Genomic DNA, 20993 nt, shown 5'->3' with positions numbered 1-20993 from the left:
GTTGCTGAAGTGTTTCTTTTGTTTGAGTAGGCTGGAAACGCTGGCAGGTCGCACAATTGAGGACCATGTTGGATATGTCCTGGTTGATTCCAGGCCAACAGACAGCCTGCCGGGCCCTGCGCCTACACTTTTCGACACCTAGCTGTCCCTCGTGGATTTGTTTGAGCACTAAGCTCTGCAGACTGCGAGGAATAACGATACGATCTAGCTTGAGGAGGATCCCCTCGACGACTGTCAGGTCGTCCTTCACATTAAAGAACTGAGGGCATTTGCGAGGTGGTGCATTACACGCTGCAGAAGAGGGTCCATGGCAGTCTCTTCACGAATGCTGATCACTCTTTCATCTGAGGCCGGGAGGTTGCTGGCACACAGCTGCACCTGTGCCTCAATCTGGCGGATGAAGTCAACCTGTTCACAGGGCGAGGTGATGGAGCGGGACAGGGCATCCGCAATTATCAGCTCCTTGCCTGGTGTGTATACTAACTCAAAATCATACCTTCGGAGCCGAATGAAATGTGCTAAAGCCTGGGCGTCATGTCATTCAAGTCCTTATGAACGATAAGGACCAAGGGTCTATGGTCAGTCTCCACTGTGAAGGTTGGTAGACCGTAGATGTAGTCATGGAACTTTACAATACCGGTTAGGAGGCCCAGGCACTCTTTTTCTATCTGGGCATACCTTTGTTCAGTAGGAGTCATGGCCCTTGACGCATAAGCAACTGGAGCCCACGACGAGGAGTCATCCTTCTGGAGGAGCACCGCACCAATGCCGTCCTGGCTTGCGTGCTTGGAGATTTTTGGTTCCCTGTCTGGGTTAAAAAACGCTAGTACCGGAGCAGTGGTGAGCTTTGCTTTGAGCTCGAGCCGCTCTGCTTGATGTGTGGGTAGCCACTGGAATGCAGTGGACTTCTTCACCAGATGCCTGAGAGCCGTGGTGTGTGAGGCCATGTTGGGAATGAATTTTCCCAAGAAGTTCACCGAGGAAGCGTAGTACTGCCTTTTTGTCTTCTGGGGTCTTCATGGCGTTAATGGCCTTGACTTTGTCCGAATCTGGTCGCACAAGCTGCTGGGATATATGGTTGCCCAAGAACTTGATGGAGGACATGCCAAAGGAGCACTTGGCCTTGTTCAGCTTGAGGCCGTTTGCATGGACACGTCGAAAGACTTGTTTGAGACGAGATGTGTGTTCCTCGGGGGTCGTGGACCATATGATCACATCATCTACGTAGACAGGCCACCCTCAATGCCCTCCATCATCTGCTCCATGATCCTGTGGAAGATTTCAGAGGCTGAGACAATGTCAAACGGCATACAGTTATAACAGCACCTGCCAAATGGTGTGTTGAACGTGCAGAGCTTCCTGCTGGACTCGTCCAGTTGTATCTGCCAGAATACACGCGATGCATCTAGCTTCGTGAATAATTTGGCGTGTGCCATCTCACTGGTCAGTTCCTCCCGTTTCGGGATCGGGTAGTGTTCCCACATTATGTTCTGGTTAAGATATTTGGGATCTATGCATATCTGCAACTCTCCTGAGGGCTTCTTCACACAGACCATCGAGCTGACCCAGTCAGTCGGTTCCGTCACTTTGGAGATGATACCCTGGTCATGGAGTGCCTGTAGCTGTTCCTTTAAACGTTCCTTCAGAGGAGCCGGCACCCGGCGTGGTGCATGGATTACAGGCGTGGCATCAGGCCTGAGTAAGATCTTGTAGCAGTATGGCAGCGTACCCATTCCATCAAACACATCCGGGTATTGTGCAAGGATGTCATCAATGTCAGCCTGAAGATCCACATTGGGAGAAGACATGGCATGGACTCGCTGTACGAGGTTGAGTAGCTTGCATGCATGGGCACCAAGCAAGGATGCCTTATCAGGCTTGGCGATTTCGAATTGCAGTGTGGCATTGATGGTCTTGTTGGAGACGAATAGATGACAAGATCCTCGTGCAGTTATGGCATTGCCATTATAATCAAGGAGCTGGCAGGCTAGCAGAAGAATTTTGGGTTGCTTTTTAATGCGGTCAAAATCAGCTTGAGAGATGAGATTGGCAGAAGCACCAATGTCCAGCTTGAACTGGATGCTGCATTGATTTACGTGTATGACAGCACGCCATTCGTCCACGGAATCCACATTGAGGATAGATAGGCGTCTTGCTGAATTTGAGGAGGCATACTCACATGCAGTGATGATGCCCACACGATATGGGGGCTCCAGGCAGTCATCCTCTGGATCTGTAGTGCTACCAGGATCAGAATCCAGTAGACCTTGCGTTAGAAGTGGGATCGCTGGCTCTTGACTGGTGGTGCAGACCTGCACAAGGCTGCATAATGTCCAGGCTTCCCGCAATTTAAACATCGCCTGCCTTTTGCAGGGCATTGCCGCTTTAAGTGGGCGGTGCCGCAGTTCGGGCACGTCATGACGTTGACGTTGTTACACTCCGTGCGTCATCGCACATACGCAATGCGGTCAGCCGACGTTCGCACCTGCGCAGTTTGGTCTTCGGCCGCTTCGTTCTCCCATTCGTGTTGCACATGCGTGGAGCCCCGGGAAAAGCGCGCGAAATGGCCGCCTTCATCGATACTGAGGCGCTGCATCCGGGCGATACACTCTCTGTCTCGTGGGAGGCAAGTTGTTCATGTTCTGCTGATTTGAAACGGGAGTACCGATTTCTCGCCTGTTCGTGCACTTTACAAATCTCGATTGCGACTGGCAGGGTCATGTGCTTAATTTTGAGGAGTTGCTCCCGCAAAGAAACGGAGTGCACCCCAAACACGATCTGATCCCTGTTGATGGAATCAGCGGTGTCACTATAATTGCAGGACTGCGCTAATATACGTAGATGAGTTAGAAAGGATTGGAAAGGTTCATCCTTACCCTGAAGGCGTTGCTGGAAGATATAGTGCTCAAAGCTCTTGTTTGTTTCGACTTCACAGTGACTGTCGAACTTTGCTAAAACGGTCTTGAATTTGGTCTTGTCCTCGCTGTCAGTAAAAGTAAGCGAGTTGAAAATCTGGATGGCTTGGTCCCCCGCAGTTGATAGGAGCAGCGCAATTTTTCTGGCGTCTGACGCATCCTCGAGGCCTGAGGCCTCAATGTAGAGAAGGAACCTTTGCTTGAGGACCCGCCAGTTGGCGCCGAGATTGCCGGAGATTCGTAGCTGTGGAGGAACCTGGATCTTCTCCATGCCACTGGAAGGCACTTGCTGGTCGTCACAGAATCACTTAGAGAAAGTAGACTACTGGTTCCATGTCTTGTTATTCACCCTGGGGTAACACGGACTGCAACTGGATGCAGTTGTACTTGAAAGTAGACTCCAAACTGTGATGTTGGTTCAATACGCTTTATTGAACTTGTTGAGCAATGCACACAGTTGACACTCTACTAATCTAAGCGTGCTAACTATAACTAACTAGACCAGACTAGCTCTGAGCCATGCGTAGAAGGTGCTAACTGATATATACACCCTGACTGTCACTACAGTTGTCACCAGTGGAAAGAGGCAGAGTGTTGATGCCTCGTGTGTTTTATAGTGGGAGACCACCCTCTAGTGTTCTGTCTGGTGATTGGTTGTGTTCTGTCCTGTGTGTTGATTGGCTGTACTGGGTGTCTGTCACTGCCTGTCTGTATCTCATTGTGTGCATGAGTGCATATCATGACACAGGCGACTACCAGACTGGTGAACCTGATTTGTTTATTAATTCTCCTCCTGCTTAGCAGAGCCTGTGATATCACCTGCAGAACTCACATTCCCAATCTCCTTCTAAAGAGCTGAGATTTGGGTAGACAAGTGATATTACCACAGGGGTTGTCCCTATTAAAAATAAATTCAAGTCAGAGACTTGGTGGGAGATGTAGAATAATGGGGCGAATGAGAGATTTGGGGACAGATGTAGCATAACAGGGAGAATCAGAGATTTGGGGACAGATGTAACATAAGCGATTAATTATGTGAAGTGCTAATAAGACACAATACATCATAACAGCAAATGATGCAATGTCTAATGAACTTGCTCTCTCTCTTTTGGACATCATGGCAAGGAAGCCATTGTAAGATGTTTCTTAACAAAGTTAAAATTTTCACGATCTCAGCAGACTCTACAAATATTCTGTGTCAGCACAACAAGGCCAAAAATATTATAAAACAAGGACTTCCGGTGGTGACCATGGGGTGCACGGTCGCACATGGGCATCTCCCGCTCATGGTGGTCTTTTTGTGGCTTTTATGCCGGATTGTTGCAGGAATTTTGTAGAGGAAAGGTGTAGAAGCAAGAACAGAAGAAAGGGATCCCCAATTGGTGGAGCTGCGGCCCAGAAGTCATCGGAAAAGAACAAACCAGGTGGCGAGTGAGGAGCGGACAACGTACGTGGAGATGGCGGACGAACAGGGTCAGATCCTGTCAGCTCAGTGGTCGTTGGACCAGTTGGTGAGCTTCTTTTTTGTAAAAAAATGCTTTTATTCTCCATTTTCACATTTTCCTTCAAACTTTACACCCCACCCACAAACAGTAAACGGTAACAAATGCAAAATCAATCCCCTTAACAATAACAACGATCCCATCCTCCCACCACCCCAAACAACGGCCCACCTGTTAATATATACATCCAATAAAACAAACCCTCCCACGGTGGAAACAAAAAACAAAGGAGAAAAAGAAAAAGAAGTCCGGGACCGCCCATGGTCACCATTAACCTATAGAGTCCACTCCCCCCCCCCCCCCCACCCCCCACTACACCCAACACCATCCAACCTCTGAAAGAGTACCGTACATGATACCCAAGAGTTGTAAACACCGCCCCCCACCCCTCGCCAACTCCTCCCGTCCACTGCGTCTTGTAAAACTCCTTCCCCCAACCTTGGTTCCTTCCCCCCAACTTTCCACCCCGGCTAGACCACTCGGACCCTGTTCTGCCAGGCTCCGATGGCCGCAAACCCTCCCCCCACCTCACTCCCATTCACTGGCCGGCTTAAACCGGCCAGCGTGGAGGCCCCCGCCTGGGTCCCTTTCCCCCTTGCCCGGGCCTAGGAAAGCCCAGAAATCCCCTTTTAGCACACAAACCCCACATATCCACCTACACCCCAAAGAGCCCTCACTTCGAGTGAAAGTCCCATCACTTCCCTTGTCCAAATATATACATTGGCTCCTTTAGCCCATACACCCGCACGCAGTGAAACAAAAAAGAAGAAAATACCGTCCTGACGTTACATCGGCACATGGCCATTTCTCAATTTCTCAGTTCTGCCACAGTCCTTCTGCATTTCCAAACTCCTCTGCTGCTTCCGCCGTTCCAAAATAAAAGTCCCTGAACTTGTACGTCACCCTCAGCTTCGCTGGATATACAATGCCGCACTGCACCTTGCTAATGTAGTGCCCTCTTCACCCGGCTGAAGGCAGCCCGCCTCCTCGCCAGCTCCACTGTAAATCCTGATATATGCGTATACCAGCTCCAGCCCACTGCACCACCCGCTTCTGCTTGGCCCAGCACAGGACCTTCTCCTTCACACTGTACCTACGGAAGCACAGAGTCACTACCCTTGGCGGCTCATTCGCCTTTGGTACAGGCCTCCATGACCGATGAGCCCGATCCAGTTCATATCGGGAGGGATCCTCCCCCTCCCCCAATAGTTTCGCCAGCATCGCGGCAAAATACTCAATCGGCCTCGGTCCTTCAACTCCTTCGGGCAGCCCCACAATCCTCAAATTCTGTCGCCTGGATCTGTTTTCCAGGTCTTCCATTTTTCCTCGCAGATCCTTGTTAATCTCCATCACCTTCCGCATCTCCTTCCCCATCGAGGTAAGTTGATCACCGTGCTGCAATAATGTCTCCTCCACTTCCTTCAGCGCCTCCCCTTGCTCTCGCACCTCCGCCACTGCACTCGCCATCGCCGTCGTCACCGGGGAAACCGCCTCCCCCACCAGCACACTCAATACCTCCCTCATCTCCTTCCTCATTGTCTCCATGTATTTTGTAAACTGCCTTTCGAATTCCGCAGCCATCACCTTAGTTATTTCTTCAGCCGTAAGCAATGCGGCCTCCCCTGGTGCTCCAGCCTCCATTTTCCTTGGTGACCCCGCGGTGACCTTTCCACTCCCCGACGGGCCTTCAGCTGTTTTTTTTACGGCCGTTTTTTTTGCTCACCCTCGACATTTTCCTTTACTGTGCCTTCAGTGTGCCTCCTCTGTGCCTTCTCCCTGCTTTTGCCACCTCCGTGGACACTGGGACCGGGCTTAAAGCCCCGAAAATGCCGTTCCCGAACGGGAGCCCACCATTGTGCAGCTGCCTCCCGCCCGCCGTCACCGGAAGTCGGTGAGCTTCTTAAATGAGAAGTTCACCCAACAGCAGAAGGAAAGTTCGGAGGACCTGGCCCGGGCAGTGGACTCGATCAAAGTGGTGGTTGACCGCGTGTGGAGGAGCGGGCCAGGGAGGTGTGGGATATGGGGCGCAGACTGGCCGAGGAGAGGTTATGGTTGATCAGCAGGGGGGGTGGGGGGATTGGGGGGGGTGACCCTGACCAGGCTGGTCACATGGAACGTTCGGGGACTGAATGGGCCAGTCAAAAGGGCCCGTGTGTTCGCACACTTCAGGCAACTGAAGGTGGATGTGGCCACGTTGCAGGAGACACATTTGAAGGTGGGGGATTGGATTAGGTTGAGAAAGGGATGGGTTGGGCAGGTGTTCCATTCGGGATTAGACTTTAAAACGAGGGGAGTGGCAATCCTGGTCAATAAGTGGGTGGTGTTCGAGGTGGGGAAGATAGAGGCGGACCCCGGGGGGGTAGATGTGTTATGGTTAGTGGGAAGTTGGAGGGAATGGCTGTGGTAATGGTAAATATATATGCCCCAAACTGGGATGATGTTGAGTTTGTTAGGTGGGTGCTGGGGAAGATCGCGGACCGGGATTCAGATTGACTGATTATGGGGGAGATTTCAACACGGTCCTGGATCCGAGGCTGGACCGATCGAGTTCCAGGTCTGGGAAAGTATCAGCTATGGTAAAGGAGCTGCGGGGGTTTATGGAGTGCATGGGGGGGGTGGATCCGTGGAGATTTGGGAGGCCAAGGAGTAAGGAGTTTTCATTCTGCTCCCATGTGCACAAGGTGTATTCCCAGATAGACTTCTTTGTGTTGGACAAAACGCTGCTGGCTGAAGTGGTAGAGGCTGAATATTCAGCAATTGTGGTGTCAGACCACGCCCCGCACTGGGTAGACCTACAAGTCAACAAAGGAAAGGCCCAGCGGCCGCAATGGAGGTTAGATGTGGGACTGCTAGCGGAGGAGGAGGTGTGCGAGCGGGGGTGGGAGGACATTCGGGGATATATAAAGATCAATGGCACAGATGAGGTCTCGGCTGGGGTGGTGTGGGAGGCACTGAAGGCGGTTATTACAGGGGAACACATCTCAATTCGGGCCCAAAAGGAGAAGGCTGAGCAGACTGAGTTGGACAGATTGGTAGGGGAAATCCAACAGGTGACAGGAGGTATGCGGAGTCTCCGGGTGACGGGTTTTGAAGGAGCGTCAGAGATGCAGCTGGAATTTGGGCTCCTGTCCACAGGTAAGGCGGAGGGACAGCTGAGGAGGGTGAAGGGGGCGGTGTATGAATATGGGGAAAAAGCCAGCAGGAGGCTGGCACATCAGCTGAGGAAACAGGGGGCGGCGAGAGAGATTGGGAAAGTAAAGGATACAGGGGGGAAGGTGGTTGTGGATCCAGCGGGAGTGATTTTACAGTAAATTGGAACCCCCAGCCGGCGAGGAGGGTATGAAGCGATTCATGGTGGGGCTGGAGTTCCCGAGGATAGATGAGGAGTTGGTGGAGGGTCTGGGCACCCCAATTGGGTTGGGGGAGGTTACAGACGGATTGGGGGCAATGCAATCGGGTAAGGCCTTGGGACCTGACGAATGCCTGGTTTATTTTTATAAAAAGATTTCCGGGCTGCTGGGGCCGCTCCTGATAAAGGCTTTTAATGAGTGCAAGGAGCTGGGAGTGGTCCCTCCAACGTTATCGCAAGCATTGATTTCCCTTATTTTGAAGCGGGATAAGGATCCGGAGAGCTCTTGGTCGTATAGGCCGATCTCCCTGTTGAATGTGGATGCGAAACTGCTGGCAAAGATCTTGGCCACACGGATAGAGGATTGTGCACCAGGGGTAATAGGGGAGGACCAGCCGGGATTGTGAAGGGACGACACCTGACGTCCAACATTATGCGGCTCCTAAATGTAATAATGATGCTTGCGGAGGGGCGTGAGGTCGAGGTGGTGATGGCCATGGACGCAGAAAAGGCTTTTGATCGGGTGGAGTGGAGGTACCTGTGGGATGTCCTGGGAAGGTTCGGCAGGGATTTGTGGATTGGGTCCAGTTGTTATATCAGGCACCAGTGGCGAATGTAAGGGCCAACCGGGTTCGATCAGAGTATTTTAGTCTGTGCAGGGGGACAAGGCAGGGGTGCCCACTCTTCCCACTACTGTTTGTCCTGGCCATAGAGCCTTTGGCAATGGTGCTGAGGGCATCGAATATTTGGCAGGGCATAGTGAGAGGGGGGGTGGAACATAGGGTTTCGCTCTATGTGGACGATTTGCTCTTTTATATAACAGACCCATTGGGGGGATTGCAGGAATTATGGGAATACTGGAGGAATTTGGCCGGTTCTCAGAGTATAAGCTGAACATGAGCAAGAGCGAGGTCTTTGCGATCCAGGCAAGGGGGCAGGAGAGGAGACTGAGGGAGATGCCATTCAAAGTGGTGGGAAGGAGTTTTCGGTACCTGGGGATTCAGGTGACAAGGGACTGGGGTCAGCTTTATAAACTAAATTTGGGTAGGGTGATTGAGCAAATGAAAGGGGACTGTCATTGGCGGGGAGGGTACAGACTGTGAAGATGACAGTCCTCTCGAGATTGCTGTTTGTGTTTCAGTGTCTTCTAATCTTCATCCCTAAGGCATTTTTTAGGAAGATGAATGTGGCGATCTCAGCTTTTATATGGGCTGGGAAAGCCCCGAGAGCAAAGAAGGTTCTTCTTGAGTGGAGGCGCGGGAGGGAGGCTTGGCCTTTTCGAACTTTAGTAACTACTACTGGGTGGCCAATATTTTGATGGTTAGGAAATGGGTAGTGCGGGAGGGGTCAGTGTGGGAGCGAGTGGAGGCGGCATCTTGCAAGGGCACAAGTCTAGAAGCTCAGTTAACGGCACCTCTGCCATTCTCGCCGGCACTTTCTCCACAAGCCCAGTGGTAGTGACAGCCATGAGAGTGTGAGGGCAATGGAGACAGCATCTGAGACTGGAGGCCGTGTCGGTGTGGTCACCGATCTGTGACAATCACCGGTTCGCTCCGGGGGGACTGGACGGGGGCTTTAGGAGGTGGCAGCGGGCAGGGATTGAGAGGTTTGGAGATCTCTTCATTGAGGAGGGTTTCCCGAGCCTGGAGGAGCTGGAGGAGGAGTTTGAGTTGCCGGTTGGGAACGGATTCCGGTACCTGCAGGTACGGGACTTGGCAGGTTCCAAGCTTCCCTCGCCTCCCTCTAAGGGGACTGCAGGATAAGGTGATGTCTAAAACAGGGGATGGGAAAGGGGGTGGGGGGTCTCGGAAATATATAAGGAATTGATGGAGTCGGAAGGGATCCCAATCAGGGAGGTGAAGAGGAAGTGGGAGGATGAGTTGGGAGGGGAGTTGGAAGTCGGGCTATGGATTGGATTGGATTGGATTTGTTTATTGTCACGCGTACCGAGGTACAGTGAAAAGTATTTTTCTGCGAGCAGCTCAACAGATCATTAAGTACATGAGAAGAAAAGGGAATAAAAGAAAATACATAATAGGGCAACACAACATATACAATGTAACTACATAAGCACTGTCATCGGATGAAGCATACAGGGTGTAGGGTTAATGAGGTCAGTCCATAAAAGGGTCATTTAGGAGTTGACAGTGGGGAAGAAGCTGTTTTTGAGTCTGTTCGTGCGTGTTCTCAGACTGCTGTATCTCCTGCCCGATGGAAGAAGTTGGAAGAGTGAGTAAGCCGGGTGGGAGGGATCTTTGAATATGCTGCCCGCTTTCCCCAGGCAGCGGGAGGTGTAGATGGAGTCAATGGATGGGAGGCAGGTTCGTGTGATGGACTGGGCGGTGTTCACGACTCTCTGAAGCTTCTTGCGGACCTGGGCCGAGCAGTTGCCATACCAGGCTGTGATGCAGCCCGATAGGATGCTTTCTATGGTGCATCTGTAAAAGTTGGTAAGGGTTAATGTGGACATGCCGAATTTCCTTAGTTTCCTGAGGAAGAATAGGCGCTGTTGTGCTTTCTTGGTGGTAGCATCGACGTGGGTGGACCAGGACAGATTTTTGGAGATGTGCACCCCTAGGAATTTGAAACTGCTAACCATCTCCACCTCGGCCCCGTTGATGCTGACAGGGGTGTGTACAGTACTTTGCCTCCTGAAGTCAATTACCAGCTCTTTAGTTTTGCTGGCATTGAGGGAGAGATTGTTGTCGCTACACCACTCCACTAGATTCTCTATCTCCCTCCTGTATTCGGACTCGTCGTTATTCGAGATCCGGCCCACTATGGTCGTATCGTCAGCAAACTTGTAGATGGTGTTGGAACCAGGTTTTGCCACGCAGTCTTGTGTGTACAGGGAGTAGAGTAGGGGGCTAAGTACGCAGCCTTGCGGGGCGCCGGTGTTGAGGACTATTGTGGAGGAGGTGTTGTTCATTCTTACTGATTGTGGTCTGTTGGTCAGAAAATCGAGGATCCAGTTGCAGAGTGGGGAGCCAAGTCCTAGGTTTTGGAGCTTTGATATGAGCATGGCTGGGATTATGGTGTTGAAGGCGGAGCTGTAGTCAATAAATAGGAGTTTAATGTAGGAGTCCTTGTTTTCAAGATGCTCTAGGGATGAGTGTAGGGCCAGGGAAATGGTGTCTGATGTGGACCAGTTGCAGCGGTATGCAAATTGCAGTGGATCAAGGTATTCTGGGAGTATGGAGGTGATGCACTTCATGATCAACCTCTCGAAGCACTTCATTACGACTGAAGTCAGGGCCACTGGGTCGGTAGTCATTGAGGCACGTTGCCTGGTTCTTCTTTGGTACCGGTATGATGGTGGTCTTCTTGAAGCTAGTAAAGCTTGAAGCTTTACTAGTACAAAAGGTGAAGTCACACGGGATCAGGGGTGAGCTGGCAAGGTGGATACAGAACTGGCTAGGTCATCGAAGGCAGAGAGTAGCAATGGAAGGATGCTTTTCTAATTGGAGGGCTGTGACCAGTGGTGTTCCACAGGGATCAGTGCTGGGACCTTTGCTGTTTGTAGTATATATAAATGATTTGGAGGAAAATGTAACTGGTCTGATTAGTAAGTTTGCAGACGACACAAAGGTTGGTGGAATTGCGGATAGCGATGAGGACTGTCAGAGGATACAGCAGGATTTAGATTGTTTGAGACTTGGGTGGAGAGATGGCAGATAGAGTTTAATCCGGACAAATGTGAGGTAATGCATTTTGGAAGGTCTAATGCAGGTAGGGAATATACAGTGAATGGTAGAACCCTCAAGAGTATTGAAAGTCAGAGAGATCTAGGAGTACAGGTCCACAGGTCACTGAAAGGGGCAACACAGGTGGAGAAGGTAGTCAAGAAGGCATACGGCATGCTTGCCTTCATTGGCTGGGGCATTGAGTATAAGAATTGGCAAGTCATGTTGCAGCTGTATAGAACCTTAGTTAGGCCACACTTGGAGTATAGTGTTCAATTCTGGTTGCCACACTACCAGAAGGATGTGGAGGCTTTAGAAAGGGTGCAGAAGAGATTTACCAGAATGTTGCCTGGTATGGAGGGCATTAGCTATGAGGAGCGGTTGAATAAACTCGGTTTGTTCTCACTGGAACGAAGGAGGTTGAGGGGAGACCTGATAGAGGTCTACAAAATTATGAGGGGCATAGACAGAGTGGATAGTCAGAGGCTTTTCCCCAGGGTAGAGGGGTCAATTACTAGGGGGCATAGGTTTAAGGTGCGAGGGGCAAGGTTTAGAGTAGATGTACGAAGCAAGTTTTTTTACACAAAGGGTAGTGGGTGCCTGGAACCCGCTACCGGAGGAGGTGGTGGAAGCAGGGACGATAGTGACATTTAAGGGGCATCTTGACAAATACATGAATAGGATGGGAATAGAGGGATACGGACCCAGGAAGTGTAGAAGATTGTAGTTTAGTCGGGCAGCATGGTCGGCACGGGCTTGGAGGGCCGAAGGGCCTGTTCCTGTGCTGTACATTTCTTTGTTCATTGTTCTTTGTTGTTCTATGAAGCAGGTGGGGACCTCGGAGTGAAGTAGGGAAAGGTTATAGATGTCCGCGAATACCTCTGCCAGCTGGTCCGCGCAGGCTCTGAGTGCACGACCAGGGATCCCGTCCGAGCCTGTCGCCTTCCGGGGGTTCACTTTCAGGAAGGCCAATCTGACTTCGGAAGCTGTGATGGTGGGTATGGGTGAATTATGGGCTGCTGGGGTACTCTACAGCGGATTGTTGGTGACCTGCTCGAACCGAGCATAGAATGCATTGAGTTCATCGGGGAGGGGTGCGCTGCTGCCAGAGATACTGTTTGGCTTCACTTTGTAGGCCATTATGTTGTTTAGTCCTTGCCACAACCGCCGAGAGTCTGTCTGTGACTTTAGCTTGGTTTGATATTCTCTCTTGGCATCTCGGATGGCTTTGCGGAGGTCGTACCTGGATTTCTTGTATAGGTCAGGGTCATCTGACTTGAACGCCTCAGATCTGCCCTTCAGTAGGGAGTCAATCTCACGATTGAGCCATGGTTTCCGGTTGGGGAACGCACGTACTGCTTTCTTTGGCATGCAGTCGTCCACACATTTGCTGATGAAGTCTGTGCCGGTAGTGGCATACTCATTTAAGTTGGTCGCTGAGTTCTTAAATATGGACCAGTCCACTGTCTCTAGGGAGAAGGCCCTGAGGAGAGTCAATGCATCCGTCATGTGCCAGGCTTAGCCGGATCCCATTCAAGGTGGCCCACAGGGCTCATATGACTGTGGCCCAGATGAGCATGTAATTTGAGGAGGTGGAGGACAGATGTGGGCAGTGCAAGGGAAGTCCGGTGAATCATGTACATATGTTCTGGACGTGTCCGAAGCTGAGGGGATTTTGGCAGGGATTCTCAGATTTACTGGAAGGGAGGGTGACTCAGAGTCCAGAGGTGGCAATATTTGAAGTGACGGAAGATCCGGGAGCCCAGGGGGCGAGAAAGGCCGACGTTTTGGCCTTTGCCTCACTGGTGGCCCAGAGACGGATTTTGCTGGGATGGAGGGACTCGGAGCCTCCAAAGTCGGGGGTGTGGGTCAGTGACATGACAGGGTTTCTCAGGCTAGAGAAGGTTAAGTTCGCCTTTTGGGGTTCAATACAGGGGTTTCCTCGGAGGTGGCAGCCGTTCATCAACTTCTTTAAGGAAAACTGACCATCAGCAGGAGGGGGGGGCGCGCGGCTGGGGGACGGGGACGGGGGGGTGGGGAGCGGGGGGGGCATGGCAGTAAAGAATAACGGCAGGGAATCTAATATATGGGTAGCTAGGAGTTTGGGCGGGGGGGGGGAGTTGGGTATGTTACTGGGGGGGGGGGGTTTGCATGTGTCGGACCGCTTTGTTGTTTAGAATGTTAAAATGTTAAAATTATAAATGCACCAATAAAATGTTTTCTAAAAAAAAAATTATAAAACAAACCATCGCTGCATAAACAGAAGAGTATGAATTAAAACAATGCCTGTCACACCTAGAATTGCTACTTACAATTAGAGATCTCACGGCGGGACGGAAAAAAGTAATTTTGTTCTCAATTCCTTTGAATAGTGTTTGTTTATCATGTCTATAAGGTGCACTGAAGTAGTTTTCTTCGTTGTCAGTCTGAAGATAATTTAATACATTCGACAGGCCAGTTGTTGGAGTGTCAGCAATCTGAAATTGCCAAAACAAATGTAAGCACACAAAAATGAACTTGCAATTTTGAATATCTATAATTTGTCTGGAAATATTTCATTTTGTAATTGTTACAAGTACATCTGCAAGGATTTTGATAACAATTACGGGGGTAGGTGTGGAAAGAATGACCTAGAGATTGGTTATTATTATTACCTCAAATCTCTGAGTTCCAGTATTGCCTGGCACATGAACTTACCTTAACCAGCTCTCAGACCCACAATATTGAAACGTTAAACACTAGGTGCTTCGGCCTAACAGCTGGCTGTTGCTTTAAGTTGGATTGCAACACATGCAGACAGTCTTTTTATAATCTGTGGGCATGCTGGCTACACCAGAATTTATTGTTCATCCCTAATTGCTCGCGAAGGTGGTGGTGAAATACCATCTTGGACTGCTGTACTCCATGTGGTATAGGTACAGACAGTGCTCTTAGGGAGGGAGTTCCAGGTTTTGATCCAGTGACAGTGAAGGAATGACAATATGTTTTCAAGTCAAGATGGTGAGTAGTTTGAATGAGAACTTCCACGTGGTGTTGTTCCCACTTATCTGCTGCCCTCATCCTTCCACAATCTAGGTAGAGGTTGTGCGTTTGGAAGATGCTTCCTAAGGAGCCTTGATGAGTTTCTGCAGTGCATTTTTCAGACGGTACACACTGCTATTACTGTGCATCAGTGGTGGAGGGAGTGAATGTTTGTGGAAGGGGTGCCAATCAAGTGGGCTGCTTTGTCCTGGATGGTGTTGAGCTTCTTAAGTGTTAGAGATGCGCTCACCCAGGCAAGTGGAGAGTATTCCATCACACTTATGACTTGTGCTTTGTAGATAGTGGATAGGCTTTGGGGGGGTCAGGAGGTGAGTTATTCACCATAGGATTCCTAGCGTTTGACCTCGTCCTGGTAGCCACAGTATTTATATGGTCAATGGTAACCTCCAGGATGCTGATAGTGGGGGTTCCGCAGTGGTAATGCCATTGAATGTCACAGGGCATTGGTTAGATTCTCTCTTGTTGGATATGGTCATTGCCTGGCACTTGCATGGTGTGAATGTTACTTACAACTTGCCAGCCAGGTCTTGCTGCATTTGGACATGGACTGCTTCATTAGCTGAAGAGTTGTGAATGGTTCTGAACATTGTGCTACCATCAGTGAATATTTGCACTTCTGACCTTATTATGGAGAAAAAGTCATTGATGCACCAGCTGAAGATGGTTGTGCCTAGGATACTCCCCTGAGGAACTCCTGCATAGATGTCCTAGAACTGTGAGGATTGAGCCCCAACAACCACCACCATCTTCCTTTGTGCCAGGTATGACTCCAATCAATGGAGAGTTTTCCCCCTGATTCCCATTGACTCAATTTTTTCTCGGGTTCCTTGATGCCACACTTGACTAAATGCTGCCCTGATACCGAGGATAGTCACTCTCACATCGCCTTTGGAGTTCAGCTCTTTTTTTTGTGTTTGAACCAAGGCTGGAAAAGGACAGGAGCTGAGTAACCCTGGCAGAGCCCAAACTGAGCGGCAGTGAGCAGGTTATTGCGAAGCAAGTGCAGCTTGATAGCACTGATGATGACCCCTTCCATCACTTTACTGATGTTTGAGAGTAGACTGGTGGGGCGGCAATTGGCTGGGTCAGATGTGTCCTGCTTTTTGCATACAGGACATACCCTGGCAATTTTTCATATTGCCAGGTATGTGCCAGTATTGTAGCTGCACTTGAACAGCTTGGCTAGGGGTGTTTCAAATTCTGGGGCACAAGTCTTTAGTACTATTGCTAGGGTATTGTCAGGGTCCAAAGCCTTTGCAGTATCCAGTGCTATCTGCCATTTCTTGGTATAGGAAGTGAATCGAATTGGCTGAAGACTGGCATCTGTGATGCTGGGGATCTCTGGAGGAGGCTAAGAGAAATTATCCACTCGGCGCTTCTGGCTGAAGATTGTTGCAAATGCTTCAGCCTTATCTTTTATACTGATGTATTGGGCTCCTCCATCACTGAGGATGGGGATATTTGTGGAGCCTCTTCCTCCGGTGGATTGTTTAATTGCCCACCAACATTCTGAAGTGGTGTGACATTTGGAAGATGCTAGGAAAATTGGATTAGAAATGTAGTGGTCAATTTAAGGATTAAAAGCCTGGGGTTAGAACGTATGTTTTTTTAAAAACAAATTCTGTTCTGCAGTGACCATGGTTTTGAAAAGGATTTTGTTTTGCATCCACAGAACAACAGGTTAAATTGACGAAGGAATGTGTTTTTCAGTCCAGGTTAATGGACTGTGATTTTACTGGGGAGGTCTCTGGGGAGTAAATGTGCTTTTTCAGCCTGCAGAGATAATTCGTTTTTCTAGCATAGGGAGCTGAGGTCATGGCTGGGTGGAGCCCAGAGAGGCAGGGAGTTTGGAGAGGTTTTGAGAGAGAGAGAGAGGAGCTGAGTTCTGATCTGCCTGACTCTGAGTCCACAATTCTTTCCCAGTCGGTTAAAAGAGAAGAGTAAGGATTCTTCTTCAGTGGAAGGATGCGAGACCCCTAAGCGTGGAATCCTGGATCAACGATATGACAGGGTTTATTAAATTGGAGAGGGTGAAATTTGCCTTAAGGGGATTGGCACAAGGGTTCTTCAGGCGGTGGCAACCGTTCCTAGACTTCCTGGCAGAACGTTAGAAGATGGTCAGCAGCAGCAACCGGAGGGTTGGTTTGTTTCTCTTGAGGGGGTGTGTATATTTGCCTCTGTGTTGATGAAGGCTGTTAATTTATTATTCATGTATATGGGGGGGGGGGTTCTTTTCTTTCTATATTTTGTTGTTGATATTTTGTGAAAAGTTGAATAAAAATTATTTTATTTTTTTTTAAAGAAAAGAGTAATAGTATTTTAATGCAGAGAAATCTTGTCTGAAAGCAAGGAAGAGGCTGAAACTACCTAGTTGAAACAGCTATTTGAAGATATTCAGCTAGAGTCCGAAAGGGTTCCAAACAGAGCTAAATCTGTTTTATAAAGCAAGTATTACTTTGTGCACTGCTAATTTTAAGGTGGGTTAAGAGCTGAATGTTTATTTTCTTGTTGTTTAATGGGAAGTTGTAAAGTAGTGTTAAGGGGTAACTGTAAGCTGTTCTTTTTGGATGTGAAGTTAAAAGTTTAATATTGTATTTATAATAAAGTTTTGTTTTAGAAATACCAAAGACCTATTTTTTCATGCAATCACTCCTGGGTTGAATCATTCTTTCTGCACAGTCTTAAAATAAATTAAAATATTGGGTTTTTGGTCCAGTAGCCTAGCCACTTTAGGGGTCTGATCTGAGATAGTAATACTGGGCATTAAAGTCCCTCACCGAGAGTACATTCTGCACCTTTGCCACCATTGAGCATAAATGATGTTCAACATGGAGGAATACCAATTTATCAGCTGAGGCAATTTGGTAATCAACAGGAGGCTTCCTTGTCCATGTTTGATTTCATGCAGACAGAGTTGATATTGAGGACTTCCCAGAGCAACTCCCTCCTAGCCATATACCACTGTGTCGCCGCCACCTCTGCTGGGTCCGCCCTGTCTGTGGAGATGGTGATGGTGGTGCCTGGGACATTGTTTGCAAGCTATGATTTCATCGGTATGACTATGTCAAGACGTTCCTTGACTAGTTTGTGAGACAGCTCTCCTAATAATTGCACAAGCTCTCATGTGTCAATAAGGAGAACTTTGAAAGGTCAACAGGGGGTTCTGTTGTCTCGTTCACTGCATACACCAATTTCATTCCTTTGAGATGTTTTAGCTGTTTGATATACAACTGAGTGGCTTGCCAGGTCATTTCAGAGGGCATTTAAGAGTTAACCACATTACTACCGATCTGAAATCACATGACCAGACCAGGTGAGGATGTCAGATTTCCTTCCCTAAAGGACATTAGTGAACCAGATGGGTTTTTATGGTGATCAGGAATTCCACCATCGGCCGTGGTGGAATTCAAATCTTGGTCGCCAGTACATTACCCTGGGTCTCGGATTATCAACCCAAAGTCAATACCATTGCACCACTGCCTCCCTATATGTAAGAGTGGAAATACCCTCTGCCATTGGATTTGGTTACCAGGGAATAGGGATTGGGCAGGGGCATTGTCAAGCACATTGTCAAGCACCAGCACAGAAGAAAGTTGGACTCAGTTATCACTGAGTCAGGAGGAAGAAAAGTACCAGTGTTTCTGATCCTTGGTGTCCAACAAGCCTTGCTGAAAGTGATTCTTGGTTAGAGACAAGATTGAGCTCAGTTGTGATGCCTGCTATTATCAAATAGCTTGCCAAGAACACTCACTGTTAGACTCATACTTGAAGTTACTTGTGAAACTTTATCAGATACTAAAATACAATTAATCTTCTATGGTTGATACACTTGTAAAATGTTATTATTGTATTTTAGACTTTTTAGGTTTGCTTTTTAAAATGTTATTTATTTTTAACATTTCTCTTTCGCAGGAGGCTAAAGGTTGAAATGTTTATGTTATGTCAATTGGTGCAGGAGAACACAAAACAACCTCTGACTAACAAGATTTAGAGAGGCAATATAAACAATGGGATTGCAGACGTTAAAAAGCTTTTTTTAAACTTGAAATTTGAATTTTGTTTTGATAAAACCAACCCTACCAGTATTTACAAAGTGCATTTTATACAGGATGTTCCTCGGAAAGAAAATCCACGATGGCTGAATGTTGCTAAAATATCATACCTTCTTCCAAGGGCACTACAATGTGTTTGTACTAGAGAGGGTGCAAAGGGAATTCACCAGGATGTTTTCTGGGCAAGTGCGTTTCACCTATGAAGAGAGGCTGGTTGGGCTCCTTCGAGCAGAGAAGGCGGAACTTGATCGAGGTGTACAAAATTATGAAGGACACAGATAGGGTAGATAGGAAGACAGTTTTCCTCTTAGTTGAGGGGTCAATAACCAGGGGACATAGGTTGAAGAGGGCAAGAGATTTGGAGGAGAATTTGAGGAAAAACATTTTCACCCAGAGGGTGGTGGGAATTTGGAACTCACTGCTTGAAAGGGTGGTGGAGGCGGAACTCACAACATTTAAGAAGCATTTAGAGGAGCACTTGAAACACCGTAGTGTACGGACCAAGTGCTGGAAAATGGGATTCGAATAGATAGGTGCTTGATGGCAGGCACAGACACTATGGACCAAAGGGCCTGTTTTTGTGCTGTAAAACGCTATGACTTTATGACTGTTTCCTCCTGGCACGGGTGTAAAGTCCAAGAATGCATGTTATAAAAGACGTTTGCAAACAACACACCTTTTTCACGAAACGAAGGGATCATAAATTCTAATCGATAACTAGGGACTTTCTGAGATATAGGTGTTTCTGTGTAGATGCTATAGTTCTAGTGGGCTGGTCGCTGGGATGCAGCACGGAATCTTTACAAACTGTTAAATTCAGCAGTGGTTATGGTTTTCATACCTGCACATCTAAAGGCATCTTCAATCTCATTTTCTCCGCCGCTTGGCTCAGTATCTCAAACGGAGCGTAGATTTTAATGATTTGGTTTTGTTCCTTCGGTTTGTTGTCATCGTGCACCATCTCGCCCTCTCGCAGCGTCTCCGCCTGTTGCCTGTCAGGGTCGGGATCCAGTGTGAGCCCAGCCCTTTTCACCTCTCTCAGAAAGTCCAGTCTCTGTCTGGCGTAAGGCTGGACAGTGTTCTTCTCGCACACCAGCACATAGTCAGTCACCTGCAGCTCCTCTTCACTGCCCATTGCCCGTCTGGATGCTCCCTCTTCCGGATGTTAAATCTCAACCTTGTATAAGCAGCAACAGGAACGATGAGAATGTGAGCCCCAGGCAGAAGCACTTGCACTCTGCTCACTGTGCGTATTTGTGAGAGACGCACATGCGCGGGGACTCTGATCTTGCCTAATTTAAACGCTTGGCTTTAACTGATGGGCAGAGCAGAGAAATCAGGAGGACGAATTTTGAAACCTTTCTGAGCAGGGGCGGTTTGGGTAATAACCATTATTGACGCCACGTTGCCAACGTCTACCCCCAGGTCTTCAGCATTATGAAGTGCCCGGAGATCTACATCTTTGCTCGCTCGTCCTGTACTACCTTCCTGTCAGCTATCCTACTACTTGATTGTACAATTTTGCTGCGCAGAATAGGCTTCAAAGATCATATATTGACCAAGTGCCTTAGAGGGACAGCTAACCACAATGAGAAGCCAATTATTTACAGTTTCACAATAAAACATCACAATTCCACAGTTCAATCCCAAAATTCAGGCAGAAATCAGTGGCTCTGGTTGTGTCACCTCCATGAGTAAAAATATTTGAAGTAAAATCTATTATTGGCCCGCCACAGTGCTGTCACGGTCTGCAGTAATTTACTTTTTTATATCACCTTTAGTGTAATTAAACATTTCAAGGCACTTTTAACAGGAGAATCAGCAAACAAAATATGAAACCAAGTTAGGAGATATTAGGGTAGATGACCAAAACCGTTGCCAAAGAGGTAGGTTTTAAAGAAAGTGGAAAGCAAGGGAGACCGGCCGAGAAGTTCAGGGGGGGGGGGGGGGGGCGTAGTTCCAGAGTTTGTGTCCTTTGCAGCTGAAGGCATAACTATCAATGATGGAGCGACTGAAATGGAAGATGCCCAGGTGAATGCAATTGGAAGAGTGCAGACATCTCAGAGGGTTGTGAGGCTGGAGGCAAGGCAATGGAGGGATTTGAAAACAAGAATGAAAATTTTAAGATTGAGGATTTGCTTAACTAGGAGCCAATGTTGGTCAGGAAGCACAGGGGTGAGGATGGAACAGGGCTTAGTGCAAGTCGGAACACAGGCAGCAGAGCTTTGGATAATCTCAAGTTTGCACAGGGTAGAATGCAAGGGGGGGGGGGGGGGGGCTGGAATAGTTAAGTCTAAAGGTAACAAAGTTATGAATGACGGTTTCTGCAGCAGGTGAGCTGAGACCGGGACAAAGCCAAGTGATGTTATGAAGCTGGAAGTAGGTGATCTTAGCAGTGATTCAAATTTGTGGTCAGAAGCACATCTTCAGGTCAAATATAATGGTGGATG

At 48.5% G+C, this 20993-nt stretch overlaps 1 protein-coding gene across 4 annotated transcripts in view; it reads right to left on the bottom strand.

Moving 5' to 3' along the window:
- Positions 1 to 19949, bottom strand: part of LOC140391876 (anoctamin-7-like) — a 173690-nt gene extending 153741 nt beyond the window's left edge. For 3 of the 4 annotated variants that reach the window (XM_072476868.1, XM_072476869.1, XM_072476870.1), the window contains exons 1-2: positions 19385 to 19947; positions 13762 to 13926 (exon numbers count right to left, since the gene is read on the bottom strand). In XM_072476868.1, the coding sequence (XP_072332969.1) occupies positions 13762 to 13926; positions 19385 to 19678 (459 nt within the window). In that variant the 5' untranslated portion in view covers positions 19679 to 19947. Of the gene's footprint in view, positions 1 to 13761; positions 13927 to 19384 lie in introns of all 4 variants that reach the window. The other variant, XR_011935201.1, reaches the window with a different exon arrangement.
- Positions 19950 to 20993: the final 1044 nt, after the last annotated feature.

This window comes from Scyliorhinus torazame, chromosome 15 (genome assembly GCF_047496885.1).
Source record: "Scyliorhinus torazame isolate Kashiwa2021f chromosome 15, sScyTor2.1, whole genome shotgun sequence".
In the NCBI taxonomy this organism is placed as follows: Eukaryota; Metazoa; Chordata; class Chondrichthyes; order Carcharhiniformes; family Scyliorhinidae; genus Scyliorhinus; species Scyliorhinus torazame.
This window is presented reverse-complemented; position numbering and strand designations above follow the sequence as displayed.